General features: G+C 44.4%; 1 protein-coding gene across 1 annotated transcript in view; it reads right to left on the reverse strand.

Annotated features, from left to right (window-relative positions):
* aff2 (AF4/FMR2 family, member 2) overlaps positions 1-23,749 on the reverse strand; it is a gene marked incomplete at its 5' end in the record, with an annotated part of 139,361 nt that overhangs the window by 43,525 nt on the left and 72,087 nt on the right. Inside the window, 5 exons of the mRNA XM_079228227.1 lie at positions 10,418-10,472; positions 15,707-15,767; positions 17,762-17,798; positions 19,431-19,517; positions 23,095-23,139. Coding sequence (XP_079084353.1) covers positions 10,418-10,472; positions 15,707-15,767; positions 17,762-17,798; positions 19,431-19,517; positions 23,095-23,139 — 285 coding nt within the window. The remainder of the gene's footprint in view (positions 1-10,417; positions 10,473-15,706; positions 15,768-17,761; positions 17,799-19,430; positions 19,518-23,094; positions 23,140-23,749) is intronic.

The following is a 23,749-nucleotide window of genomic DNA, read 5'->3' on the forward strand; positions in this document are numbered from 1 at the left end:
ACGTAAACAATGTTATCACATACAGCTTAGCAGTTTCATTATTGCTTTGAATGAACTCAAATGACAATAATTCAAAGGATACAGAACACGGGTAAATGTGCTCTTTCGTTTTCGCAGACATATTACTGTATACACACACATACAGTAATATAATGAATCCGTTTGTGAAGCGAAAGCATGAACGACCGACATGATGATGTCAGCGGGTGTGCGCCTTGTCGAATGGTGTTCGTGTGAAGTGGCAACTGTGAGGCTGTTTGATGAATCCATGGCTGACAGTAAAGACGAACGATGGAGCGGAGATCTGCTTGTATTGATCCTCTAACAGTTTAAGTCGATTCATTAAGTCTCCACAAACCCAACGGGAGGTGTGCGTTTGTAGCCGCACAATGCATGTACAGTTCTGCAAAAGATGGAGCGTAAATACATTTTCTAAAAATGATTCATCCTCCATATGCATTTTTTTCCCGCGGGTGCCATATTCCAGATATTTAATAACATTACAGATGGGGCCATTGTTGCAGCTGCTGCTTGTATTATTAATACTACTACTACTACTACTATTATTACTACTACTACAACTACTACTACTACTACTACTACTACTACTACTACTACTACTACTACTACTACTACTTTTAACATGTACATTGTAAAACAGTTTATTTTAGAGCATTTAGTTGTTTTTAAATGGTGCGTTTACTAGTGTTGGTGACATGTGATGGTGTGACGAAGTACGAGGGACATTGTTTGAAAAAAAAGATCTGAGCTTTTAATCATAATACAATGAATAACAATACAATATTACAAGTCTCTGGGATTTTTTTTCCCCAATTTTTTGAAAAGAAAAAGTCACAACTAAAATATTTGCCAGAAAGAAAGGAACAAGTAATATTTGAATAGAACAAAAATAAATTCAAGAAAGATATTGAATTGTATCTTTGGGGTCTTAAAATGGGCCAACCTTGTGTGTGTGTGTGTGTGTGTGTGTGTGTGTGTGTGTGTGTGTGTGTGTGTGTGTATATATATATATATATATATATATATATATATATATATATATATATATATATATATATATATAAACAAGGTTAGTGAAGTACTTTGAAGGGAACAAAAGCTACAGGATAAATCATAGACTGTACCAATCGATACAACTCTAAGACACTTTCCAGCTTTTCCCTTTTAGCCACTTAAAGCTCCACTCTTCTGACCCCTCAATTGTCTCTCTTTCTCTTCCTCGAGGAGAAGAAGAGGAGGGCTTTAATTGTCATTAAAATGAGAAAGGAAAAAAAGAACCCTCTCTCCTCTTTATCCCCTCCTTCCCTTGTCTCCTTCCTGCTCCCTCTCTTCACCCCAGCCCCGGTTCACTCCTTTATTCCTATTCACACTTCGCCTCCTTTCAGTAGAAGAATGGGCTGATTAGGTTTGCCGGTGAAGCTTTTCCTGCCCTCTCATCCTCTTTTCCTCCCTCCGTCAACTCCGAGTGAATTTTTTACATGACTACATCAATTACGATAACAAAACAAAAACAATAAAACTGTTCTGTTTTTTCTCCCCACGCAAATATCAACCATTAATTCATCTTCAAGCACTGAAACCCGACAATTTAAATGAATTACTCAAACAAAAACAGGACCTTTCCTTTTCTCGCCTCTGGCTGCTTGTTTCCCTCCCCGTCTCTCTCTGAGAACGAGGTGATTAACTGGACCAGTGAAGTTTCTGGTCCAGTACCGATGAGCGGCTGCGGGCCAGAACAACAAACCTCCTCAGATCTTTGGCTTTGGGAGACTTTGCAGGGCTCATGCAGAGGATCTATGAGCGAATATATTTGGCTAGCTGGTGGCTTTACTTGGATTTAAATAAAAAAGAACAACACAACCCAGGTATTTATTCACTCAATCTCCTCGGCTACAACCCGGCTGTAGGTGTTGTTCCGGACAAAAGCAAGACAACCGTGAACCTTTGGGAGGCCGCTCCGTACGGTGCATTTATATTCGTCAAATCTCCACGTCCCCTTCTCCCTTTCCTTCTCACGTGGGTGCAGAGTAGCACGCCGGGGCCCCGGTGATTCAGATTTAACAAAGCTTTAAACGCCCCCGCGCCGCCCAACAATGAATTCTCCGCTGTCGTGCTACTTTGCGTGAGACACTTTAAAGCTCTTCCAACACCTGAACGCCGGGTTCAAAATATCCTCAATTTTCTGATGCAACTCTTGCACGGAGGTTGCACTGGCGGCTACGGGATTTTTCACGAGTGCGAAACAAAGAGGCTCTATATCCCCCCCTCCAATTTTTTTTTTTTCCATCTCTCCATCAGCTTCCAGCTGGAGTCAACGCAGCTGGTCCACGGAGGACTTCTATATTCCCACTGACATCTGATTAGAGAGACAATCACTCAGCCATGGAGTTGACTGCTTCCTGTGCTAATTTGACACATGTAATACCAACAGTGTACAGAAGGCAATGGAGCAAAGGAGAAAATGGTTCTTTTTCACATGACAACGAGATGAGATTTCTCTATTCACTCCTCCGCCTCTGAGCCTGTGTCCCTTTCACCCCTTCCCCTTTACCGAGTGACCTTTTGACCTGACTGATTGATGCTGCCCTCTTCCTCGCACACACACTCTTGTTTACTGCAGTATGTGCTGACCATCTGTTACAAGTCCTCTCTGTTTCAAGGTCGATTAGTAGCCTCTGCTCTTTGCTTTTTGTCTGGATACATTCTGTTGAAAGTCTGCAGTGGACTGTGCTTTGGTTAATAGCAGGAAGAATGTGGTTTGGGTTGTAGTTTTAACGCTGAAAAACAAGTGCTCTGCAGAAGCTTTAATACAATTTAAATTAAAAACATCTGAGAACTGAGCAAATACATGAACCGAGGTGCGAGTGCAAAATTAAAGAATCAAATGAGCGATATGCTCATATAACGCCGGTTATATAAACTAAGTGAGGGATATGCTCACATAACGCCACCAATATAAACTAATGAGATGCAAATATAAGAGGTGATCTCAAAGAAGGCACATAGAAAGAACAAACTGGTAAAAGTGCAAAATACAGCATATGGTAGTGTATATGAAAACACTAAAACATTCACATTTAAATATGTAACTACAATAAGGTAGGAAAAAAAATACTATAAAGAGGAAATATGAAGTGATGAGATTAGGGAAAAATAAAACGTTGGTAAGTATAGGCCAACTTGTAAAAGTGAGCGTTAAGGAGGAACTAAAACCTTGGGAAGGGGAGGTATTTAAAACTTTTTTTAAAATATTTGTTGAAATTTTCATTTCATGGTGACTGCAAGAAAAAAATCAAATGCTTTGGCAAAAAATAAAACGCAGGACAGTAACAAGCCCAGCTTTCACAAGCTGCTAGCTTAACAGCTGTGAGTGTTAACAATAGTTTAACAATGTTTACGTTCATCACAGTCATTTTGGGGGAGGCGCTTCGGAGAGAGGCCTGAAGTTGACGGGCTGCAGACGACTTGGCAACTTTCTTGCAAGATTTAGCAACTTTGGGAGCTAGCGCTGCTAGATACTCTACTAGCGCTGCTAGCTACTCTACTAGCGCTGCTCGGTACTCTACTAACGCTGCTAGCTACTCTACAGTGTTGGGGGTAACGAGTTACAAAGTAACGGATTACAGTAGCGATATTACTATTATAGGTAAGAAGTAAAGTACCGCATTACACTCAAAATATTGGTAACTACACTACTTTACTAGACCTCAGTAATGCGCTTTCCTGCGTTACCCAAGCCATTTTTACCAGTCCGAAAAGTTCTCTTTTAGTGGCGCGCAAATCACACGACACTTCCTGCATAAACAATAGCAACAAGCTGCTAGCTAGCGCTGCTGCTGCTACTGCCCGCTGCTGCTGTTACTGCCCGCGTCCCCTCTGCCCGAGTCGGGTGTCGAGCCTGGTCCCTTCTTCGGTGGTTTTCGGGGAGCTAGCGGAAGTTAACGGAGAGCTAGCGGAAGTTAGCGGGGAAGTGACGGAGCGCTATCAGGAGCCCCAGCCGGCTACAGCGGGGAGGAAGGTAGTAGCGGCTCGTAACCCGACGTTTACGGTAGATTGTTCATGCAGGAAGTGTCGTGTGACTCGCGCGATTATTATTATTGGAAATTATATTAATTCATAATAATAAATTATTATTGAAAATGTATCTTTGCAGTTAATTTGGACATTTGCTTAAAAAAATGGAAAGTAAAGTAACTAGTAGTGAAGTTACTTTTCAAATGCAGTAACTAGTAAAGTAATCTAGTTACAATTTTCAGAAGTAACTAGTAACGTGTAACTAATGATTTAACTTATGACTCGGTACTCTGCTAACGCTGCTAGCTACTCTACTAGCGCAAGTTACCTACCCCAGCTTGAAAAAGTTGCAGTCTTCATGAAGAATACAGATATAACGCCATAACTACCCTCACCTAAAAATGATTCCACTATTGTCAGGAAGAAGCCATTACATTCTATTAAATAGATTAATGGAATAAGTAACTGACTATAACTTTGAGCTGCGGGGGAACAAGCGGATAGTCTGTTGTTAAAACCGTCATCCTGTCACTACTTCTATAACGAGACGAGGTGCGTGAGGGTCTGTCGGATTTGCGATTGATTGATTGCGCGTCGCAGTGATTAATCAAAGCAGGAGCGATGCCTGGAAATCTGATTCATGAATAATGGCTGAACATGCTGACACGCATCGCCGTGACTGGGACACTTTGACGGAGCCGAGTCATCGTTAATGTTATGAGTCACAATTTTTTTTAACGAGTCAAAATGCTGCATACACTTAGCCTCAACTAACCAGCTCCCTTGGCAAACCCAGTGTGCTATTATGTAAATGTCCCTAACCCGTTGACTGGTCTTCCAGCCACACAGCTGAATCTCCTAAAGTTGGAAGGATTAAGTCTCATAACGTTCCATTCACTGCACAACAACCTCCCGAAACCCACCGAAAGGTTATAGCAGCGAGCCGGCCGCGCCACAGACATGACCACGCTGCCCCCGGTGTGCCGGACATATATTCTTTTACCAGCTGAGACTGTATTTTTTATATGAAGACGGAGCTTTTGTAAGTCTGACTGTGCTCCAGCCAAGGTGATCTGTCATCGCCGGGCTCGCGAAGAGAGAGAAATAAGTGTGTGGGGTGGGGGGGGGGGTAGAGAGACAAAAGGACGGCCCTGCAGCGGTAATTGGGTCGCTGTTTTTTCCCCTGTCAGTTTCTAAAGTCATTAGGAACGTCGCTCTCTTCCCTGCCATCTCTCCATTCCACCGTCCTCTTCTCCCCTCTCTCGCGTTCATCCCTCCTTCTTCCTCTGCTCTTTCTTTCAATTCCCTCCCTCTCCTCCGTCTCCTCGCTCTGTGCCAAAAACATATTCATCATACTCCTCTGCTGCCCTCACAGCGTCGAGCCACAGCATACTAATGACAGTGTGTGTCTGTGTGTGTGTGAGAGAGAGAGAGAGAGAGAGAGAGAGAGAGAGAGAGAGACAGAGACTCTTAGCACGTGTTTATACTTATGTGTTTGCTGGCGTAAATGCGTGTGAGTATAAGTCGACATGTGTACACTGTATGTGCTTGTGAGCGTGTGTATTTGATTAAGAGTGTGTGTGTCTTTGTGTGTGTGTGTGTGTGTGTTGTGTTTTACTCCAGGCTATAAAAGCTTGATAATACACCATGCACTCATTTGCTATAAGCCTGTTAAAAGCATGCACAGGAAAAATGCCACTGACTTCATCTCAGCCTCTCTCGCTCTCTCTGCCTTCTGCTCTCATTCCATCTTTTTGTCTCTCGCTCGCTCTTCTTTTTTTCTTCATCTTCGCCTCCTGCCTGCATTGTTACCGGTCCGTCTCGTCTCGCCTTTGTCTTTCTCTCTCTACCTCTCTGTCCAGCTAACTTAATCACTTTCATCTCTTCTTTTCTCTCTCGCTCGCTTCTCTCTGTTTATGTTGATCAGTCACAAAGAGAGAAAGCGAGAGAGAGAGAGAGCGAGAGAGAGATTGACGACGAGATAAAAATACAAGAGGGCGGATGTGCGGTGGACACTTTCCCACAGGAGACACAGTGACACAAGTTATAGTCCTGTGTCTCTGTGTTAATTGCACGGTTACATCGTGGCATATTTTGATATCAAAGTCTCTCTCGTTTCTCTTCCAGTACATCAACTATTTTTGAGGATTCCTCTTGAACACCAGAGCCTTTACATCATTTTCCCAAACATGTTCTTTGCTGTGACCAGCTAACCCCGTCGGCATTATAGAGCTTGGCCGTTAGCTTGTGGGATGTCATAGTTTAAATCTAGTTTTAAAGGAGCAGTCTGTAGGAATTAGTGGCATCTGGTGGTGAGGTAGCAGACTGCATCCAACTGAATAACCTTCCTCCTTTCCCACCGAGCGCGTTGGAGAACTACGGTGGCCTTCAGGTAATGTTAAAACCAGGCGGCAACCCCTGGTTCTGCCGAGTGAAGCTAATGAGGAAGTGTCTTAAAATGTGCATTCTCTCTACTGACCAGCAGGGGGCGACTCTAGTCACAACAAGTTTGATTGTATAGAAGTCTATAGAAAATGACTCTACTTCTCTCTTGATTTATTCCCTCATTAAACATTGTAGACATGAGTTTTTATCTCAATCTCTAGTTTCAAGTCTTCTTCAATACAGCATGATGTTCATTTAGTAAATTATGGTCACTTAGAGTCAAACAGACCATAAAGCAGAGTATGCTTTAGGGCGGACTCACTGTGATTGACAGATCGTTGCCGCTACCAGAGCAACATCTACGTCACTCCGCAGCATCAGATAAGGTAACTGCCGTTCTTTGGTTGTGAAAACAACAACATGCCGACGGCCTTAATCCAAGATGGTGACAGCGGATTTGAAGCTTCAAAACAGCAGTCCACAGATGAATGGGTAACGTCACAAGACAATGGTCGTCACAAGACAAATTAGTTACCATTGTCATTGAAGTCAAAACCCAAATTAAGCATGCCTGAGATATAAGTAATGCTCATTATTTGGTAAAGTTGTCATAGTTTTATAGTTTACCTTTGTTTTGTTTTTCTCACTTTATAAACTCTCCCCAATTCTCAGATTTTTTTACTATTTTAAGTGATGTCCATGATCTGAACAGTAACAGCGGTGAGTATTTAGTTTTTTCTTTTCAAGTCATGCTGAAGTGTAAATAGAGTCTCCTCTTCTGTAAATAGTTGAATAGCAAATAGTAGAATAGATACGAGAAAGACAGACCCTGAGGGCAGTGTAGGAGTCTGTCTGAGGTGAACTGCTGTACGGCCTAAACGACTGGGAGCTTCCTTTGAATGTGAACTTGAGTTCCCTCTGCTCAACAGTCACGCAGCGTCCCAGGCTTTTATTGTGAAAGAGAAGAACGGAAGGACGGGATCTGACCCTTTGTAGATTATTTCCCAGCGTAAAACAATCATTTGAAAATATACTGACGTCTCACTTAATCCCCAAAATGATGCCAATGTTTGAAGGTCTAAAGAGAGAAAAGAAGGATTTTGGGATAAAACACAAATCATTTCGCTGTGTGGAGGGATAAAGCATTGTCGTAAACTTCAGACAAAACAATGAGAGAAAGACGGAATGAGAATGAACTGTTTCTGTTTCACCCGTCTATTCATCCTGATGCTAAGAGCGATCACATGTCACCCCTATGATTAAGGAAGTCCTTGGCTATAGCTCTGAATGCACTCCATCTGTAATTAACAGTTCCACTTTCAGCGTGATTATAATAACTGAAACCACTATAACTGACCTGCCATCAGTTATAATGATCATATCTACCATCACAGTGATTATACAATCAGAAGGAGAGTTAAAGGGGGATGAGAGGAATCGGTATCTTCTCATTAACAGAAAATATCTCACGGACTCTTTGATGAGCGCTGATATCCGTCCGCACAGTCGGGGAGACGGCCGCAGCACGACCCCCACTGGCTGCTTTGAACTCATCTTTGGCATCATTAGAGCATAATGATCATGATTAGAGGAGAGAGGGCCACCGGGCCAATTTCCAATAACCCCCCCGCCCCCAAAAAAATTAAGAGACAAGAAGAGCAGGACAACGGCATCGCTCGTATGCAGAAAAGCCCCGAAGTGACAAACACGACCTCTGGCCAACGAACATTGGGCTAACGTGGGGAAACGCACCTTCTGGATAAAAAACAACACCATGATGCATATCATCTCCAAAGTCTATTAGTATCAGACAGGCACTGTAGATAAGAAGTGGAAGTTTATGGACGGCCATTCTGAAGCCTCAAGTTTGGCATTTTGGCCGTCGCCATTTATTATTTATTATTTATAATTAGTTTTTTTAAGCGGAGCGAAGAACAACCAATGTTGATAAAGACATTATCGGCCATCAAAAAATGTGACATCATGAACTGAAAAACACACTGTGAAAGGGTCAACGTTTTAAAACAGGAACAAAGACAACTCCCAGACTGGAACACTCGATCTGTCAATCACAAGGAAGCCCCGCCCTAAAGCATACCTTGCGTAACATCTATGTTACTCTAAATGGGACCATAACTTACTAAAATTATGGTCTCATGTGAAACACTGAGAATACGTTTTAAAATACATATTTTTTGTTTTAGTTTCTCGCTTTAATTTATAATGTTTTGTTTAAGCTACATTTTAATTCAGTATCTTGGCTTCTCTATTAATCAATGCATTAATCAATTGGAGTTAAACACACAGCAGTTCAAAGTGATTCAGGTGGCAAACTCCAGGCTGCACGCTCATAGCGCTGTCCCTCTATGAGTGAAATCAGATCAGCGGTGCACATTACCAGGTCAGGCCCCGCTCCACTGGGCGGGCCCCAGGGGGCCCTCTGAGCATAGCGCTGCCGAAGGTTCTATTTACAACCAGAAGGCCAGCAGGCTGAAATACCCCGGCTGTCAATCGATCTCCACCGCTGCCTTTCTTTCAGCACTGCGGACAGCGACGCGTGACATGAGCCCCCCCCGCCACACACACACACACACACACACACGCGCGCGCTTGACGACGACAAATGTCTCTGTCCGTGGTCCTGACACAACAGCTAAGCGCTACAGTCGCATCATGAATCAATAACTTTGAATAATATACATCTTTAAATGATTAGCACATGCATGTAAATAATGTGCCAGAGTCCATACAAAAATAGAGCGTGTTTATCAAAATAATTCCCAAGGGACGATCCCCCCCCCCCCCCTCGCCCCACGGTCGGATAAGCCCTAATGTCTATGTCATGTTTACTTGCATCGCTCTGCTGGTCCGACATCGAGTCCACATCTTGGCAGCGCCCCCAGACGACGCCGGCCTTTTTTTATCCTCGGGGGCGGGGGAGGCTGTACTTCCAGCTGAATCCGCTGTCAATAACTGAGGCGCACACGTGTACGCACAAATAGGATGTGTTTATAATTGCCTGATCAATATGCCCACGTGCTCAACCCTATTGTTTACATTGGGGCCCGCTCACGGGAACCCACCGGATTTATATCTGCCCTCCGGGTCTGCCTCAGGGATTGAATATATTATGCATTAGAATAATGAATAATCACCGTCGTAAACAACTACCTCTTTGCAACATCAACAAAGCAATTTACTTTCAAAATGGCAACTGGAGGACCCGTTTGGGTGGATGTGACTTGTGAGGCGCCGGTCAACATTCATGGGATTCTATATAAAGCCCTTTTCTAAGCGGGTACATTGTACAATTACGCTGTTAAGAAAAGCTCATTCACGGGAAAGCATTGCTTTGATCGCCCAGCGTATACAGCGTGTAAACTCTCAGCCCGGTGAGAGAGTTCCTGGAATAGAAGGGTGGTTTGAAAGGTACTCGTAAGAAAGAGGAGCTCAAGCTGTTGCCGTCTAACTCTCGTACAACTTCAGTGTGATCCTTTAACGAGAATTTGTCAATGGCAAAGGGTCTCCCTCAGTGTCTGTCCAGCCATCTGTGTTTGAAATTCTCCACGTGGAATAGAAGACGAGAGCAATGTGCCTTGTTTCTCTCTCATGATGCGGTTGTAAACCCACATTTGGTCACATTCAGAATTCAGCCCATATCTTCTGATTTTCCATCAGCCTTGAAAAGCATTCAATACATGCATCCATATGTTCAGCTAATAGGAGACTTAATAAAGTCGAATACAGAGACAGATAACTGTTTTTTGACCTGTGACTGAAAGGGTGACACGCCCAGCGGTGGTCGGGACGCATGGGCCGACTGATGCGAGGGCTGAGCCGATTCCCGGGCCGGATGAACGAGTCAGTAAATGTCACGCAGACGAAGATGAACTTAACGTAATGGATGTGAACGCATGAGCGGCCGGGGGGCACAGACGGAGGGTGGGGAAAGATGGATGATCTGATCTGAGCGGGGAAACGAACGAGCGGCGCTCACCTGCTGTTCGGCCTCCTCCTCGTCGCTGCTGATCTTCAGGTCATCCTCCAGCATCCTGCGAGGAGACAAAAGGGACACGTGTTATCGCGGCCCTGAACGCCCCCCTTCACCGTCTGCTTGTGCTGGGGTCGGATACCGGGGAGTCGTGATCGGCAATTCCCTTTGAAGTTCATTTTTGGCAAACGGGTTAATTGCACGGCGAAGGCAGCGCCGCGCTAAAAAAAGACGGACCAAAAAAACTACCAGATGTTCGGCTTTTTTCTTGGGAGCTCGGAGAGGAAAGCCAGATTGTTTTCTCACCTGGAAAACTTTCCGTCTGACAACCGCTGACCTTTGGCTAAGAAATTCCTTGGAAACAGATCCGTCCCTCAGACGGGGATCGTACATGATTTGAGGAGGTTTTGATACGATGAAGGAGCCACTTATTGCCCCGTTTTTCTTTATTAGTTGTGTTTGTTTTATTCTCTCAGAGATGAATTCCTCTCAATACAGACGGACGTGGGCTATGAAATAGATATACAAGACACATTCGATAACATGACCCCCCCCTCTGAGCATCACCTGCTCCTTACCGCACAAATTATTCAGTATTTATGTGCTGTGCGTTGGCAAGCTCCCATGTTTTATTGCTTTATATAAACCTTCCACACAAACTACTGTTATTTTTAAGCTGGCACTGCTATTGTTATGACAGGAGAATCCCCTAAAGGGATTTTTTACTGCCTCACGAACCACTCTTGTCAGTGCTTGCGCCGCTGAAAAAAAAAACACTCCCCAGTGTTGTGGTTGTTTTCAGAGGGGACCGTACGAGTCGTGAATAACTGAGGCACAATAAGAAAAAGCTTTGCAGATAAGGGGCACGGTGCAGCACGCGGGCGATGATAGATATGTTTGACTGAATGAATAATGGATTTGTGTTTTATTTCATAAGAAGGGACAGATGGAGAGAGGGAGATAGTGAGCGAGATGGAGATGATAATGACGGTGAGGCGAAGGGGAGCGAGGGGCGGAGGGAGAGCGGGTATAGGGGGGGGGGGGGGTGAAACGCGCATGAGAGAGAGAGGAAGCATCTATATGGACGGATGCAGTCGGGTATAAATGAGTTATGGACTAAAGCATCCGTGACATGCAGAGCTCGGGAAAGCACAGCATCAAATTTCTACAAGGCTCTTAATTGCCTTCATAAAATGGAGTCTTTATTTCTTAAAGTAAAGCGCGAGCGGAGCCCCATTACTTATTGAAGTTTGTCTTAGAGGACGTTAAAAAGACGGTTCAGATTTTTTGGAGTGGGGTTATATGAGGTACTTCTCCATAGTCGGTGTGATTTGATTGAGTTTGGTTGGGGAGTAAATGTCCTGCTGTGGATAAGGGGAGAAGAACAACTTTTTTCTTTTATTTTCTATAGAGAACCCACCTAAAAGAAAAATCCATATCAGTTTAAGTGATCGGCCATGTTTGCCGTCAGACAGCCCGATCAGACGGGGAGCGGAAGCGCCAACCGTCGCGTATGCTCTCATCGAAGACTACTCTGACAAAAATATTACACAGTCAATATTATCTGCGCCGAGAGGATCACGGGATCGCTCGCGTCTGAGAGTGAGTCGGCACCTGTGTGTCTGTCCACGGCTAATCTCGCATTCTGCTGAAGCAGACTTCATAATATTCTGGGTGGCCAGTCATGGCTGCATGCTCGAGGACCTCTTGAGGTTTCGTTGACTCACTTTTTGTCAAAACACCTTTTATCTCCAGTTCTATACAGCCATTGACTGCCTGGACTCCTCACTAACTACTCTCATTCGGCCTTCAGCCGCTACTGCTGCAGCAAAAGACACCATTATTTGACACAGTTATTCCATGCCAGCCAATTGTGGGTTGTATTCAATGGATCAAACACTACAGCAGACACACATGGCAGAGATCGACACTCTACTTAGTGCACATTTCTAATTTGACTTGTAACTACTGTTTTTGTCAACATAGTCTGGTGGCTTTGAAGCAAGCATGGACGGATATAACGGCTTGGATTCCCCGTCGGAAAGGGCTGGCTATTCTCACTCACACTGTGCCTCATTATTGGAGGAAAAGGCACCCATCTGAATTGAAAAAAAGATCTATCCCACGTTTACACCAGAGTGAGAAAATGGCCTATGAAGAAGTGTCAGTGCCGTTTTTTTATTTCGTTCACAATTTAAATTGGGTTATTGCATCGCATTCCCTCGGACGGCCGACGAGAAGTGCATTCGCACACAAACGTGTGCCATTAAAGTGCAACGCCATGGCAGTAACGGGTCGCCGTGACAAGAGCCTACTGCACTTCTTCCGCTCTGCCACATGCATGTGCCCGTCTTCGTGTCCTGTGATGGGATCAGAGCGTTAAGGAAACTCCTGTAGCCGGGAGGCACAGTACTCCCTGCTCTGAAGAAGCATCATAAAAATGCCTCTGCATCTAATGTGGCATTAAGGTACCAAGCCCATTTGCAGGGATTACTGTAGGATGAGTGTGCTGTAATGGTCGGACATTGTAAACATTCAGCTAAGAATATAGCAATTAGCCTCAACAGCCCAATTACTCTTGAATAAGACGAGCTCGGCCTATTCATTACATGTTACGCTGTTGAGCTTCACCGTAAAAAGCAGTGAATGGCTTAATGGCCGCAGTAAACTAGGCATTGTTTTTAACCAATAACAATTATTTCACCCTTATAAACAAAGCAGCATTTATGCTCGAATACAAGATAGGGGAAAATTCACACCTCGGGGCAAACAATAGTAATCAAAGGAAACAGGCTTATCGGATTTGGAAGCAAAGTAGTGTAATAAGCCACAGAAAGCGCTCCAGCTCCAGCAGACATCATCCTAATTGAGATATAATTAAGTATGTAACTACATACCCAAAGAGGAGGAAATGAGAGTTTACATGCTGACCTACTGCTGAATTACTGCTAACTACATACAGGCTGCACTGACTTTGCCTCATAACTTGCAGGGTTTTTGCATCATCTTTCGGCCACCAAATCTTTTTCATTTCCAAAAGCTCCTTTTTGACGTCGCGCTTGCCACATTTTCTCTTCCGCGCTTTTTTATTTTATTATTTAAATTAGCTTTCATCAAACGCTTAAATAATGCATCGCGCGGAGCACTTGAAAACTCACTTGATATGACAGCGGAAAGAGCAAAGATCCTTTTACGTGGACGAAGAAAGAAATGAAACAAGGAGAAGCAAAACAACTTGAAAGGGAAGTGGATTTAGGTAGAATTCTGTTCTTACAAATAGAAACATTTTAAACGGTTTGGTTTTAAATGTCTTGCCTGTCAAGTGCATCATTGACTGTGTGCTAAGCCCCCCCACGCTGAGCTAGGCTAATGTTGCTACACGTCACTGCGTGGTTCATGTGGACTTTACTGTGATAACTTGCTGTAACGTGTTCTCTGTTTCAACAACGGGTATTTCATTTCACACAAAGACTTCTAGACCGCTAACTATCCACACTATTTCGCTCGCTTAAATGACAACTGACGCTCTAGCTAGCTAGTTAAGCTAACGCTAACAGCGCGGTTGCAAACGCTGGCTCCGGCGGACTTTTTGATGCTTCCAGCAGACTTGAATTGTTGTCATAATGCTCCTAAACATGCACTTGGTGGACTAATTCTTAGTATAAGTATTTATGATGCATGTGGCGTTATGGAGATACACAAGCGGCCAGGTTCTAGTATCTTGTCTGCGTGGAAACATTTAAGATCAGTCTAAAGTTTACATGAACCATGCAGGGACGCGCCCCTCGGCCTGCCTGTCTGTCTTGCAATAGCCAGTCGACCCTCATCTGCCTGCACACGTGTCTTTTATTGTTGTTTTGCTGTGTCAAACCTATTCATATATTTGACACGCTCTGCATGCTTTCAGTGTCTTAACATCCTGTCTCTAGCCCATGTTCTCATGCATTGGCTTGTTGTTTTTTCTTTGACAATGTCGTACAAAGGCGTCCTGAATGATGTTTCTACTTGTATTAATATTCTCTCTTCTTTTATTATTTCTGCATGCATTGTAAAGGGTGAATAATGCATAACTTTTGTAATTTCAAACTTATATTCTGTTTTTTTAGGGGTGACTTTGTAACATCTGTCCAGGGCCTACAGATGAAAAATAGCCTCTTGGCTAACTCTGGCACATTTACAGGAATGTTTTATTAATGTTGTCCCTGCCAAATAAACCAATAAAGTAAAATAGATACTACATACTTTTGTATGTGTGTGTGTTTGGGTAACGCTATCTCGCGTAACAAGTTCAGCTGGGTTTCTGCAGTGCAAACATCCGGCAGCGTAATGCATTCACTTGATAAAAAAAAAATGTATTTACTCACTTTTTCTGAATTAATAAGTTTTAATGGGAAAAGAAAACCGGCTTGATTCTTGATTCTCGGTTCTGATTTTGCCTGCTTCTGTCTTGAGACCTCTCGAATATTATATCATATTTCTTACATCGTAAACTTATATCTGTCTATAGTACTGTTATCTGTTTGTCTGTGCACTTCATTTAAAAAAAAAATTCTACTGTAAATTTAATATGTTTCTATTTCTGCAGGTTTGCTTCCACAACGATGAGCTCTCAAGTAAATGAGAGCTTCTCTCGGGATTTCAAGGCATCTCGTTAATTCAGAGAAACAGAGCAGAAGTTGTTTTTTTTTCATTAAAAGACATTTCTCGTTATTCTAAAATGATAATCCTGTTAATTTTGGAAAAAATGGGGCAGATACATATTTTTCCCTTAAGTGAATACATTACACAGATAAATCCTCAGACTCTTTCCATTTGTGTTCCTCGTTTTGGAAAGGCTAAAAGGCCGTGCCTGCGTAGCTACAGTCACAAAGCTATGATTGGAAATCGCTATTCGGGAGGACGGGGGAGGATTTAGCAAACTGTCCATTCTCCAAAACACAATCGTTGAGCTTCTGCCGACAAATCGGGGTCGAGAGGCGGATTCAAAGCAGACTCCAATCTGACCCTGCCATGAATCCTGCTGCACTGTGAGGGAAGTAGAGGGGGCTGCAGAACAGAGATGTTGCAACATGCTCCTGGCCCGCGTTCAGTTCATGGAGCTGCACTTTCCCGCTCTGATCCACACAGTATCGCTCTCTCTTTTTCTCTTCTCTCCTAGCAGCAGTGAATTTCATCCAAGAGTCAAGCTTAATTTTACCTCGGGGCAAACACAGCAGCGGCGGGTCAGTGCTCCCCTGTTTATGTATGTGTGTGTGTGTGTGTGTGTGTGTGTGTGTGAGAGAGGGAGATACTCACGACTTCTGTGGAGCAGTCGGTGGTTTCGCAGCAGGCTTGTTAGCTGATACAGTACATCGCTCTGCAACAGAAGACATTCACCATCACTGTTTTGCATGGGTCTCGGTTCGTGTGCGTGTTGATTACTTTTTGACATGGAGCCAGACTCAAATCACTGTAGCTGTTTGTTACTATTGTCACACTGGAGAAAAAAATGAAAAAAACACTCCGCTTCGGTGTTATTCAATTAGATTGTGTTTGTGTGTGGTTTTTGTTTTTTGCTTTGGTAACAGGATCTTGGGTAAAAATAAAATCTAAACTGAAATGCACTGCCTGACAAAAACACAGGGCGGTGATTTATTTTTCCCAAACCTTTGGAAAGCAGAAGCCCATTCGCTGTATTTTTTAACATTCCAGTCAGTTGTGTTTTCTTCTGCTTATATCAGAGAGGGGAGAAGAAGAAAAAAGCCCGCCGGTGGGGAAATATTTCAGCTTTATATACATCACAAAGACCTCAAAACACTACAAGATGGGGGTTAACACAAGAGCCGCGCTTCACAAGGGCTTTTGATGATCCGATGCCTGGGAGTCAGAGCGACTGAAATGCAGTATCGGGTGATGTGATGATACACATCATGAAGCAAAAGAGATTCCGTCAACTGATCTAGATTCTGCTATGCATTTTGGGAACGTATGTCTCGGTAGCTAACCCTTCAATAGCTCTTGTATTCCAGAACTGTGGCAATGTGGGAGATCAATGGACAGATTTAAGTCCCGATTGGATTCATAGCTGCATTAACGCGATGGATTGTATTAATCCGTCAGGTATTTAAAGCTACTATGAAGAACTTTCATTTTGTCTTGATTTTGGCGGTCCCTGTGGACAGAAGCGGTAGTGTTTTTTTCGAACACCAGATTCCCTTTGGAAAACCTCTGGTTCTATTGCAGCAGGAGTCTGACCGTCTGCCCCGCTTCTCCCTTGACTCCCTTCAGCAAGAGTGCAGAGCTCTTCACCTCCTGCCGGGTCTGGGTGGGTCGCTGTTGCTTTGCTGCTGCCAGAAACCCCCGCTGGAGTCTGAGCTGAAGGATTTTCTGGCGAACCTGCAGGATTTTGCCCGAAATCCGACGCAGTGGCTCCAAAGACGAGCGCTGAGAAACGAGTCTACAGAAATCGGGAATCTTCTCGCCGATGGTCTTGTTTATATCGGGACCGGTTTCATAACCAGTTCAAGGTTCCTCACAGTAACTTTAAAGAGTAACTCACCAAGTGGCCGTCACCAAGCCCATGATTTATTAATTGTTTTACCTGAAAAATGTTAACTAGAGGTTCATTAACCAACTTTTTTTCTTGTTTTCTCAGGTTGGGACATTTTTTTACGAAGAGTCTACTCAAGCCGCAGTGTGAAATGTGTCCGTTTAGCCGCTGTCGTGGGGACGAATGCCTGCCCTTAATAGGTGTTCCCATTATGTCAATTTGTGGCTGCATCGTGACCGGGTGTCAACGGCCTGGGCCGGGCCCGGCGCCCCCTGGTGGAGGGGAAGCCGCGCCACGAACAGACCCCTGTCACCTTCTGACATCAATGCACTTGCACCTCGCATCACTGTGATGAGTGTGTAAATCGCCGCGGTGAGTAACCCTTTGAAATATCGTGAAAACCATCAACCGGTGCGGCGCGAATAAACATCTCGGCGAGCTGTAAACGATCCAAATATGTAATTGTCCATAAATGGCGGCACAATCGCAGCCCGGTGTAGTTCAGTCCCGGCTGATAAAAGTCGGAGTTCTTACGGACTCGGCAATCAATCAAACCAATTGAGCCGGAGTGTGTGTGGAGCCATGTTTGTCTGATTACTGGTTGGGATGAACACAGAGAGATGAAAGCAAAAAGGGGTTTTCTCGTGGCGATTAACTCATTCCAATATCAAGCTGCCGTTTCTTCTGGGTGGTGCTGCCTTTACGACCCCGCCACTGTTAATTACCATAGTGGTGTGTGTGTGTGTGTGTGTGTGTGTATGCGTGTGTGTGTGTGTGTATGTGTGTGTGTGTGTGAGAGCGTGGATGCTGGGAAAACTTACTCTGGGTGTTGTAGCCTGAGGTCACATGCTGTGACTCCTAGAGAGAGAGAGAGAGAAGGAGAGAAGGAGAGAGGAGCCAGAGGGCGATGAGTTGAATGAATAAACCAACAGATGTCATTATTGATTTCACAGCAGTACAACGGCGCCATTACACGGGAATTCGGATCCTCTCGTCTCTCCCCGCGCCGGCGCTCCACCTCGCTCTCAAACAAACCTCGGCGGCGGGATTAGCGCGGCGCCGCGGGCTAAGAAGTCTTTTCAACCCCCGATTCATTAAGGAGCCGGGCTCCTGTGTGTTTTTTATTTTACGTCGCCATTCCGCTTGACGACGCTACGCTGCGGCGTTTTGCGTATTAAAAAATGATTTACGGGCCCATTCGGCGGCGGGAAACACCTGCTGTTTCAGCCGGCGTACCGCCGCCGTTTCCGAGATAAATGTTGACGATAACGTTCATGTCGTTTTTTTATGTGACAAATACTCCCACTATTTACGTTACGAGGCGTCGGGAAGCGTTTCTTTTCATGTGGGACGGGAGAAACTTCCTCCCCCCCCAACGTCCATCTTCTGAAGTGGCAATTCGCTGCTTTTATTCCGCTTTGGTCTTTGTTGATTACTGTTGCCGTGTTTCGGCACTTCACGTCTCAAAAAGCCCGCGTCACACTAACTTTTTCTTTGAGTGTTCTCCTTACACACTTATCTTTCTGTTTTTTTCATCACCAGTAAATCGTCAGTTGCATGCCACAGGTTTGGGTTACTGCTGGTGGAAACCCAACATTTCCAATTCTTTGCTGCATTAAAACAAAATCTTTTAAATAACTAAATAACAGGGAGACTTCTACGCAGCTGAGTTCTCATCTGGCTCTTTCCAAAAGTCAGTGTGACCTTTGACCTTTGTCACCGAGCTTCTACAAACTAAGAGTTTGCTGGGGTGACTTAGCATGAGTTGCAATGTTGTAATTAATGCTTTATTAATGCCTCGTTAATCTTCTACTTATTCTTCGTGCAATGGATTTAAAGTACCTTTGGGTTGCCAGGTTGTGAATAATCGGTCTGGCTGGTGCATTTTAGATATGAGATATGAACAGAGTCATTGTGTAATACTTCATCAAGTCTGCTGTTAAATACAGTAACTTATAAGTCACTTATAATAAGCAACACAGGTTTCTTACTTTCCAGTGATCTCACAGCAACAGTCAGTATGTCATCTGTAAATTGTAGACATACAAACATGTTAAAATGTTAATAAATTGTGAAACATGAATATGTTTAGTTAATTAATGAATGGACTTTGGGGAAGTCGACAGCCCCTGCTGATCCTGAAAGACTAATCAAGTGTTGGAGGAGGACAAACCTGGCAACCCAAAGTGTGTCCTTATTAATGGCTTACATCCGACGATAAATCACTGGATTCATCAACTATTAATCACGACTTTTGAATCATTTATAAAGAGTGCCTCGTTTGAAAGTGACAGCCACACGTCTGAGAAGCATATGTGAGCAGCAGGCTCCTGCAGGGTAAGTGGATTACATCGCACCGTGGTGGAGGAAGCGGACGCCAACGCTCAAGGAAGCACACATTACCAGGCTTTGATTCCAAAAATGTATTTTGCGCTATTAAAACCTGAGCGTGAGCAGATTCTGACTGAAAGGTAGGAGACTCGCACTGACCTTGTTCGGGATGGGGAACTTGGTCTGATCGGCCTTCCCGGGCGTGTGTATGGCTGTGAGGGGAGGCGGCCAGGAATGGGTCATCTCCTACGACACACACACAAACACACATTTGTATCACATTATTTACTACATTTCTACTTAGCATTTTCTGGCACTAGCCCAAACTAAACTAAATGTGGAAGTCACCCGGCGAATAACAGCGATGACTGAAGCTGAGCAAATGTGAGGGCACCCCAGCCTGCTGAGTGCCGAGTTGTCGAATTAACCCCCCCACCCAAAAATAAAATAAACGCTGACTCCAGTTGGTTGCATCACAGCTAAGAGGCACAGCAGCAGGGTCCCGTTTCAATTATTCTAATCGCACGGTCTTCTCTATTCCAAGTCCCAATGTGTTGAAGCTTCAATTAGTTAACAAGATAAGCACATGTGTGTGTGCATGTGCATGTGTGTGTGTGTGTGTGTGTGTGTGTGTGTGTGTGTGTGTGTGTTTCTCTTTCTCACAAACAGTGGGAAGATGCATCGGGGAAATCTGCTCCCAGAGCAAAGCCTGCTAATGTTTTATTTCTTTTTGTTGCATTTTGGAGAGGCCCACCTGTTGGTGCATTTTGACTTCACACATACGCACACAGGACTGCTCACTCGGTCAGAGGGCTCTAAAGGTCGATGACATCACAAATTTCCCCAACGTACGTCTCTCCTCCCCTCAGGAGCGGATGACTCATGTTCCTCAGATGACTCAGATGTTTTTGTGCGTGCAAGTGAGCCATGGAGCTCAAAGGTATTGAAGATTCCCCGAGTATGAGTCCGCGTGTGTGTGTGTGTTTGTGTGTTTCCTCTTCGAGATCGCAACGCACTCAGTCCTGACGACACACGCTGCGTTGCCAGGCAACTCTTCTCTGACATCATCGCGTGCGTCCTGGAAGAGTTCCTCCTGACGGCACCCCAGTTATCATCTGCTGAGTCAGGTTATCCATCATCTATCTTTTCCACCTGAGAGCAAAATTGACGTTCACCTCTGACGTCCGCTGGGCGTGCGAGCAAATGTTCCCTCTCACGTTTTCCCTCTCTCTCTCTCTCGTTGTCGTCTCCAATCGACGGCTGTTTTTGCCCAAGCAGCCCTCGAGTCTGAATGTATATAAATGACTACTGACTCAGAAGTCATGTTCAATGATGCTTTTCATTCGTTACTGACTTTGCCTTTTGCGGACGCGAAGCAAAACAAATGGTTGTGTTCTCCAAACCCCCCGAAACCCGTCGGAGGCATCGAAAAAGCATGTTTTTCCTTAAACAATCCCAAAAATACATCGGAGCCATAAGCTGAAAAAATATTTTAGAAAAAAAAAATACATTATTGTCAGATTTTCATCCTTCCAAAGGAGGACGAACTCATCCATCAGAAAAAAGCATCAAAATCAAAGCAATTTTTTTTTATATTTCATCGAAAAGACTTTATTCTGCATGTCTCATTTTAAATTTCGCCCCCAAAAAAACGTTTGCAGATCCTGTAAACAACATTAACTGACTCGCCTGAGACCAGCAGTCACGTGACAAACACTCTGTGAAACTCTGACTAAACTGCAGCCTGCTGAACACAGAGCAGAGAGCAGAGGGGAGAAGCTTAAAGTAGAGGTTGAAAAACATTTGTTGTGTTTTTTTTCTTCGCCTTTATGATTCATGGCATTATAACGTCTTGTACTGCACACAGGACCGGTTACAGTCCTCTCTCCTTCTTGCCACGATGGTGCCGTGTTCTGTACAGGTGCAGGTGATCACGCATAGCAGTGAAAAACGAGGCCACAGAGACTCAAATGTGACAGGAGCTAAAAAAAAAAAAAAGGCCAAAAACTGCAGAGGGTTAATGTAGAGCCACAAACCGGCTTTTACAAAAATCCAACACGGATGAGCTGAGAAAGTGTGTTCAGGACCGTTTGCTTGATAACCTAAAAAAAAAAAGACAAAGGCAAAACAACCCAAGTGGATTTGGGCTGAAGAGCAGACTGCTTCACTCTTGTGAAAGGCTTCCAGCTCCCATTGGAACCGTGACAGAGATGTGAAGCAACCACAAGGCAACTCATCCAGCGGACACCAACCGGCCACGTGTTGTGCTTCACATCCATATCCGTCCAAAAATGGCATCGCTTCCAACTTCGTGTCCTCGACATTCGTGCGGAATTCTTAATTATGGCCAAAAAACATGGCTTGTGAGTTCACAGCGACCTTTGACCTCCTGATTCTAATTCCAAAGCCTCGAGACATGGAGGCACACAAAGACTGTGAACCTACTGTAGACGAGGGTTGAACCGACGTCAACTTAAAAGGATGCTTCACCCAAATGACAGGAAAAAGACTCATCGGTCAATGCAGGTTGTGCTTTTGTTCGTCCAGGTTTTGGGATTCCCGTCTTTGATTTGGGCATCCACCTCGATACAACCGAGGTCAAGTAGATCCAATGAAGGCGGGTTTGAAGTGAGATTTGGAGATGATTCAAAGTCTCTGTGATTGGGTTGAACTGCCCCTTTAAACCTGTTATACATGAGTTAGGAGGTAGAAGAGGGAGGGAGTTCCATAATGCTACTATTGTATAGTTACCATATGTATTTTAAAATACAAGCAGGGCTGAGTTCATCTATGGGAGACAGAAAGTGTGTCTTCTCGTATCGTACGGTGGTAGAAGTGGTCCAAACCCCGCGGAAGGCCAAGGGCCCTTCCAGGGTTTAAGTCCGTTCAAGCAGCTTTCCTTCTGTACACAGTATCTCTGACACGCACGGTTAACTTGAATAGTGAAAACCTCCCGAACAACAATGTCTCTGTGAGGACAGACTTGTAGCTTCGCGGGAAAGAAACAAAAAAATAAAAACAAAAATAGGGCCGCGGGCCTCCGCTCCGATTCACCTCACCTCACATTCTGAACTCCCCGATCTTTCCACTTGACACGGCTGACAAAAAACTGAAAAACCCACACGCCAAATTCAATGGTGCACCGATATTATTGACAAAGGCTTTTCATGCGGCTCACAGAGCACTATCTGTCACACAGCCTGTTGACCAGCATATTGATTTGTGAAAGGGAGAGAGCGCTGAATGACAGAGAGACGAAGAAGAGGGGAAGACAGACGCGAAGGGGAGGGATGAAAGGAGATAGAGACTAATACGGAGAGGAAAGAAAAGGAGATAACTTGACGTGAAGCAGTCAGAGAAGGTCTTTTAGAGGTTTGTGTGGGGGGAAAAACATCTCTGTTTTGACATCGCCCTGAAGGAACACAGCAACACAAGCGCTCGTCTCGTGGAGGAAAATGTGTTGCTTTTGATGACATGCAGATAGGAAAAGACAAAAGAGGAAAAAAAAGGAAAAGGAAATGGAGATAAAAGGAGGGGAGAGGAGAAAATTGTGGGGAAAAAAGACTCCTGCATGAAGTCATCCTGCAAAAACAAAAACGTGTATAATCATTGACCTGAGCCAACAGATCTTCTCTTCTCTCCCCTGTCCTTTCTTTCCGAAAATCAGACTCTCTGGAGGGAGACGGAGGTCTCGGTGAGCAAACAGAAAACAGCTGATAATCAGTGCAATTACCCTGTGTGCGTGCGTGTGTGTGTGCGTGTGTGTGTGTGTGTGCGTGTGTGCGTGCGTGCGTGTGTGTGTGTGTGCGCTCGAGCAACATACCCGCAAGATCTCTTCAACACAGCTGGAGTCATTTGGTAGGCTGACCTGGAGAAAACAAAGGAGAGAGAGAGACTGACGTCAACACGACTCATAGCACATTACATTACACGTAGAACAGCAGAAACAGGCGGGTTGGAAGCAGATTCTTGCGCACCACAGTCATAAAGCTCAGTTTATATATTCAAATATTCCCTGTTTCCGCTATTGTGCTCTGTACTGCTACCGGACAGAGACTTAGAGCGCGCTAACGTAGCATAGCTTGTATCTTGCGTACTTTTTCCGACTAGTCCGTGATCGTGACTTCGCTGTATGGGACTTCTGTGTGTTTGGCGAACAGAACGTTATCCAGGACGAATGTTGCTGGAGTGTAGACGCAAAGAACAGGACACTGCTGCTAACGTTAGCATCAACTCTTAGCTTAGCTTCCAAGTTTGTTTTTTACCACAGAGAGGTGATGTTGTTAAGGGGACTTTATTACAATGTCACCCCGCTAACTAATGTAACCTAGCTAGTTCATTATGTGCTCCTTGAGAATGACAGCTAGCTACAACTGCAGGCTACGCAGCGAGCTAGTTAGCAGGGCACGCTAACGATCGCATCTTAGAGCAGATTAAGACTGCGTTTAATTTCCCAACAATTATGTTCATGTGCTTTC

This window comes from Taurulus bubalis (genome assembly GCF_910589615.1).
Source record: "Taurulus bubalis genome assembly, chromosome: 13".
Classification (NCBI taxonomy): Eukaryota; Metazoa; Chordata; class Actinopteri; order Perciformes; family Cottidae; genus Taurulus; species Taurulus bubalis.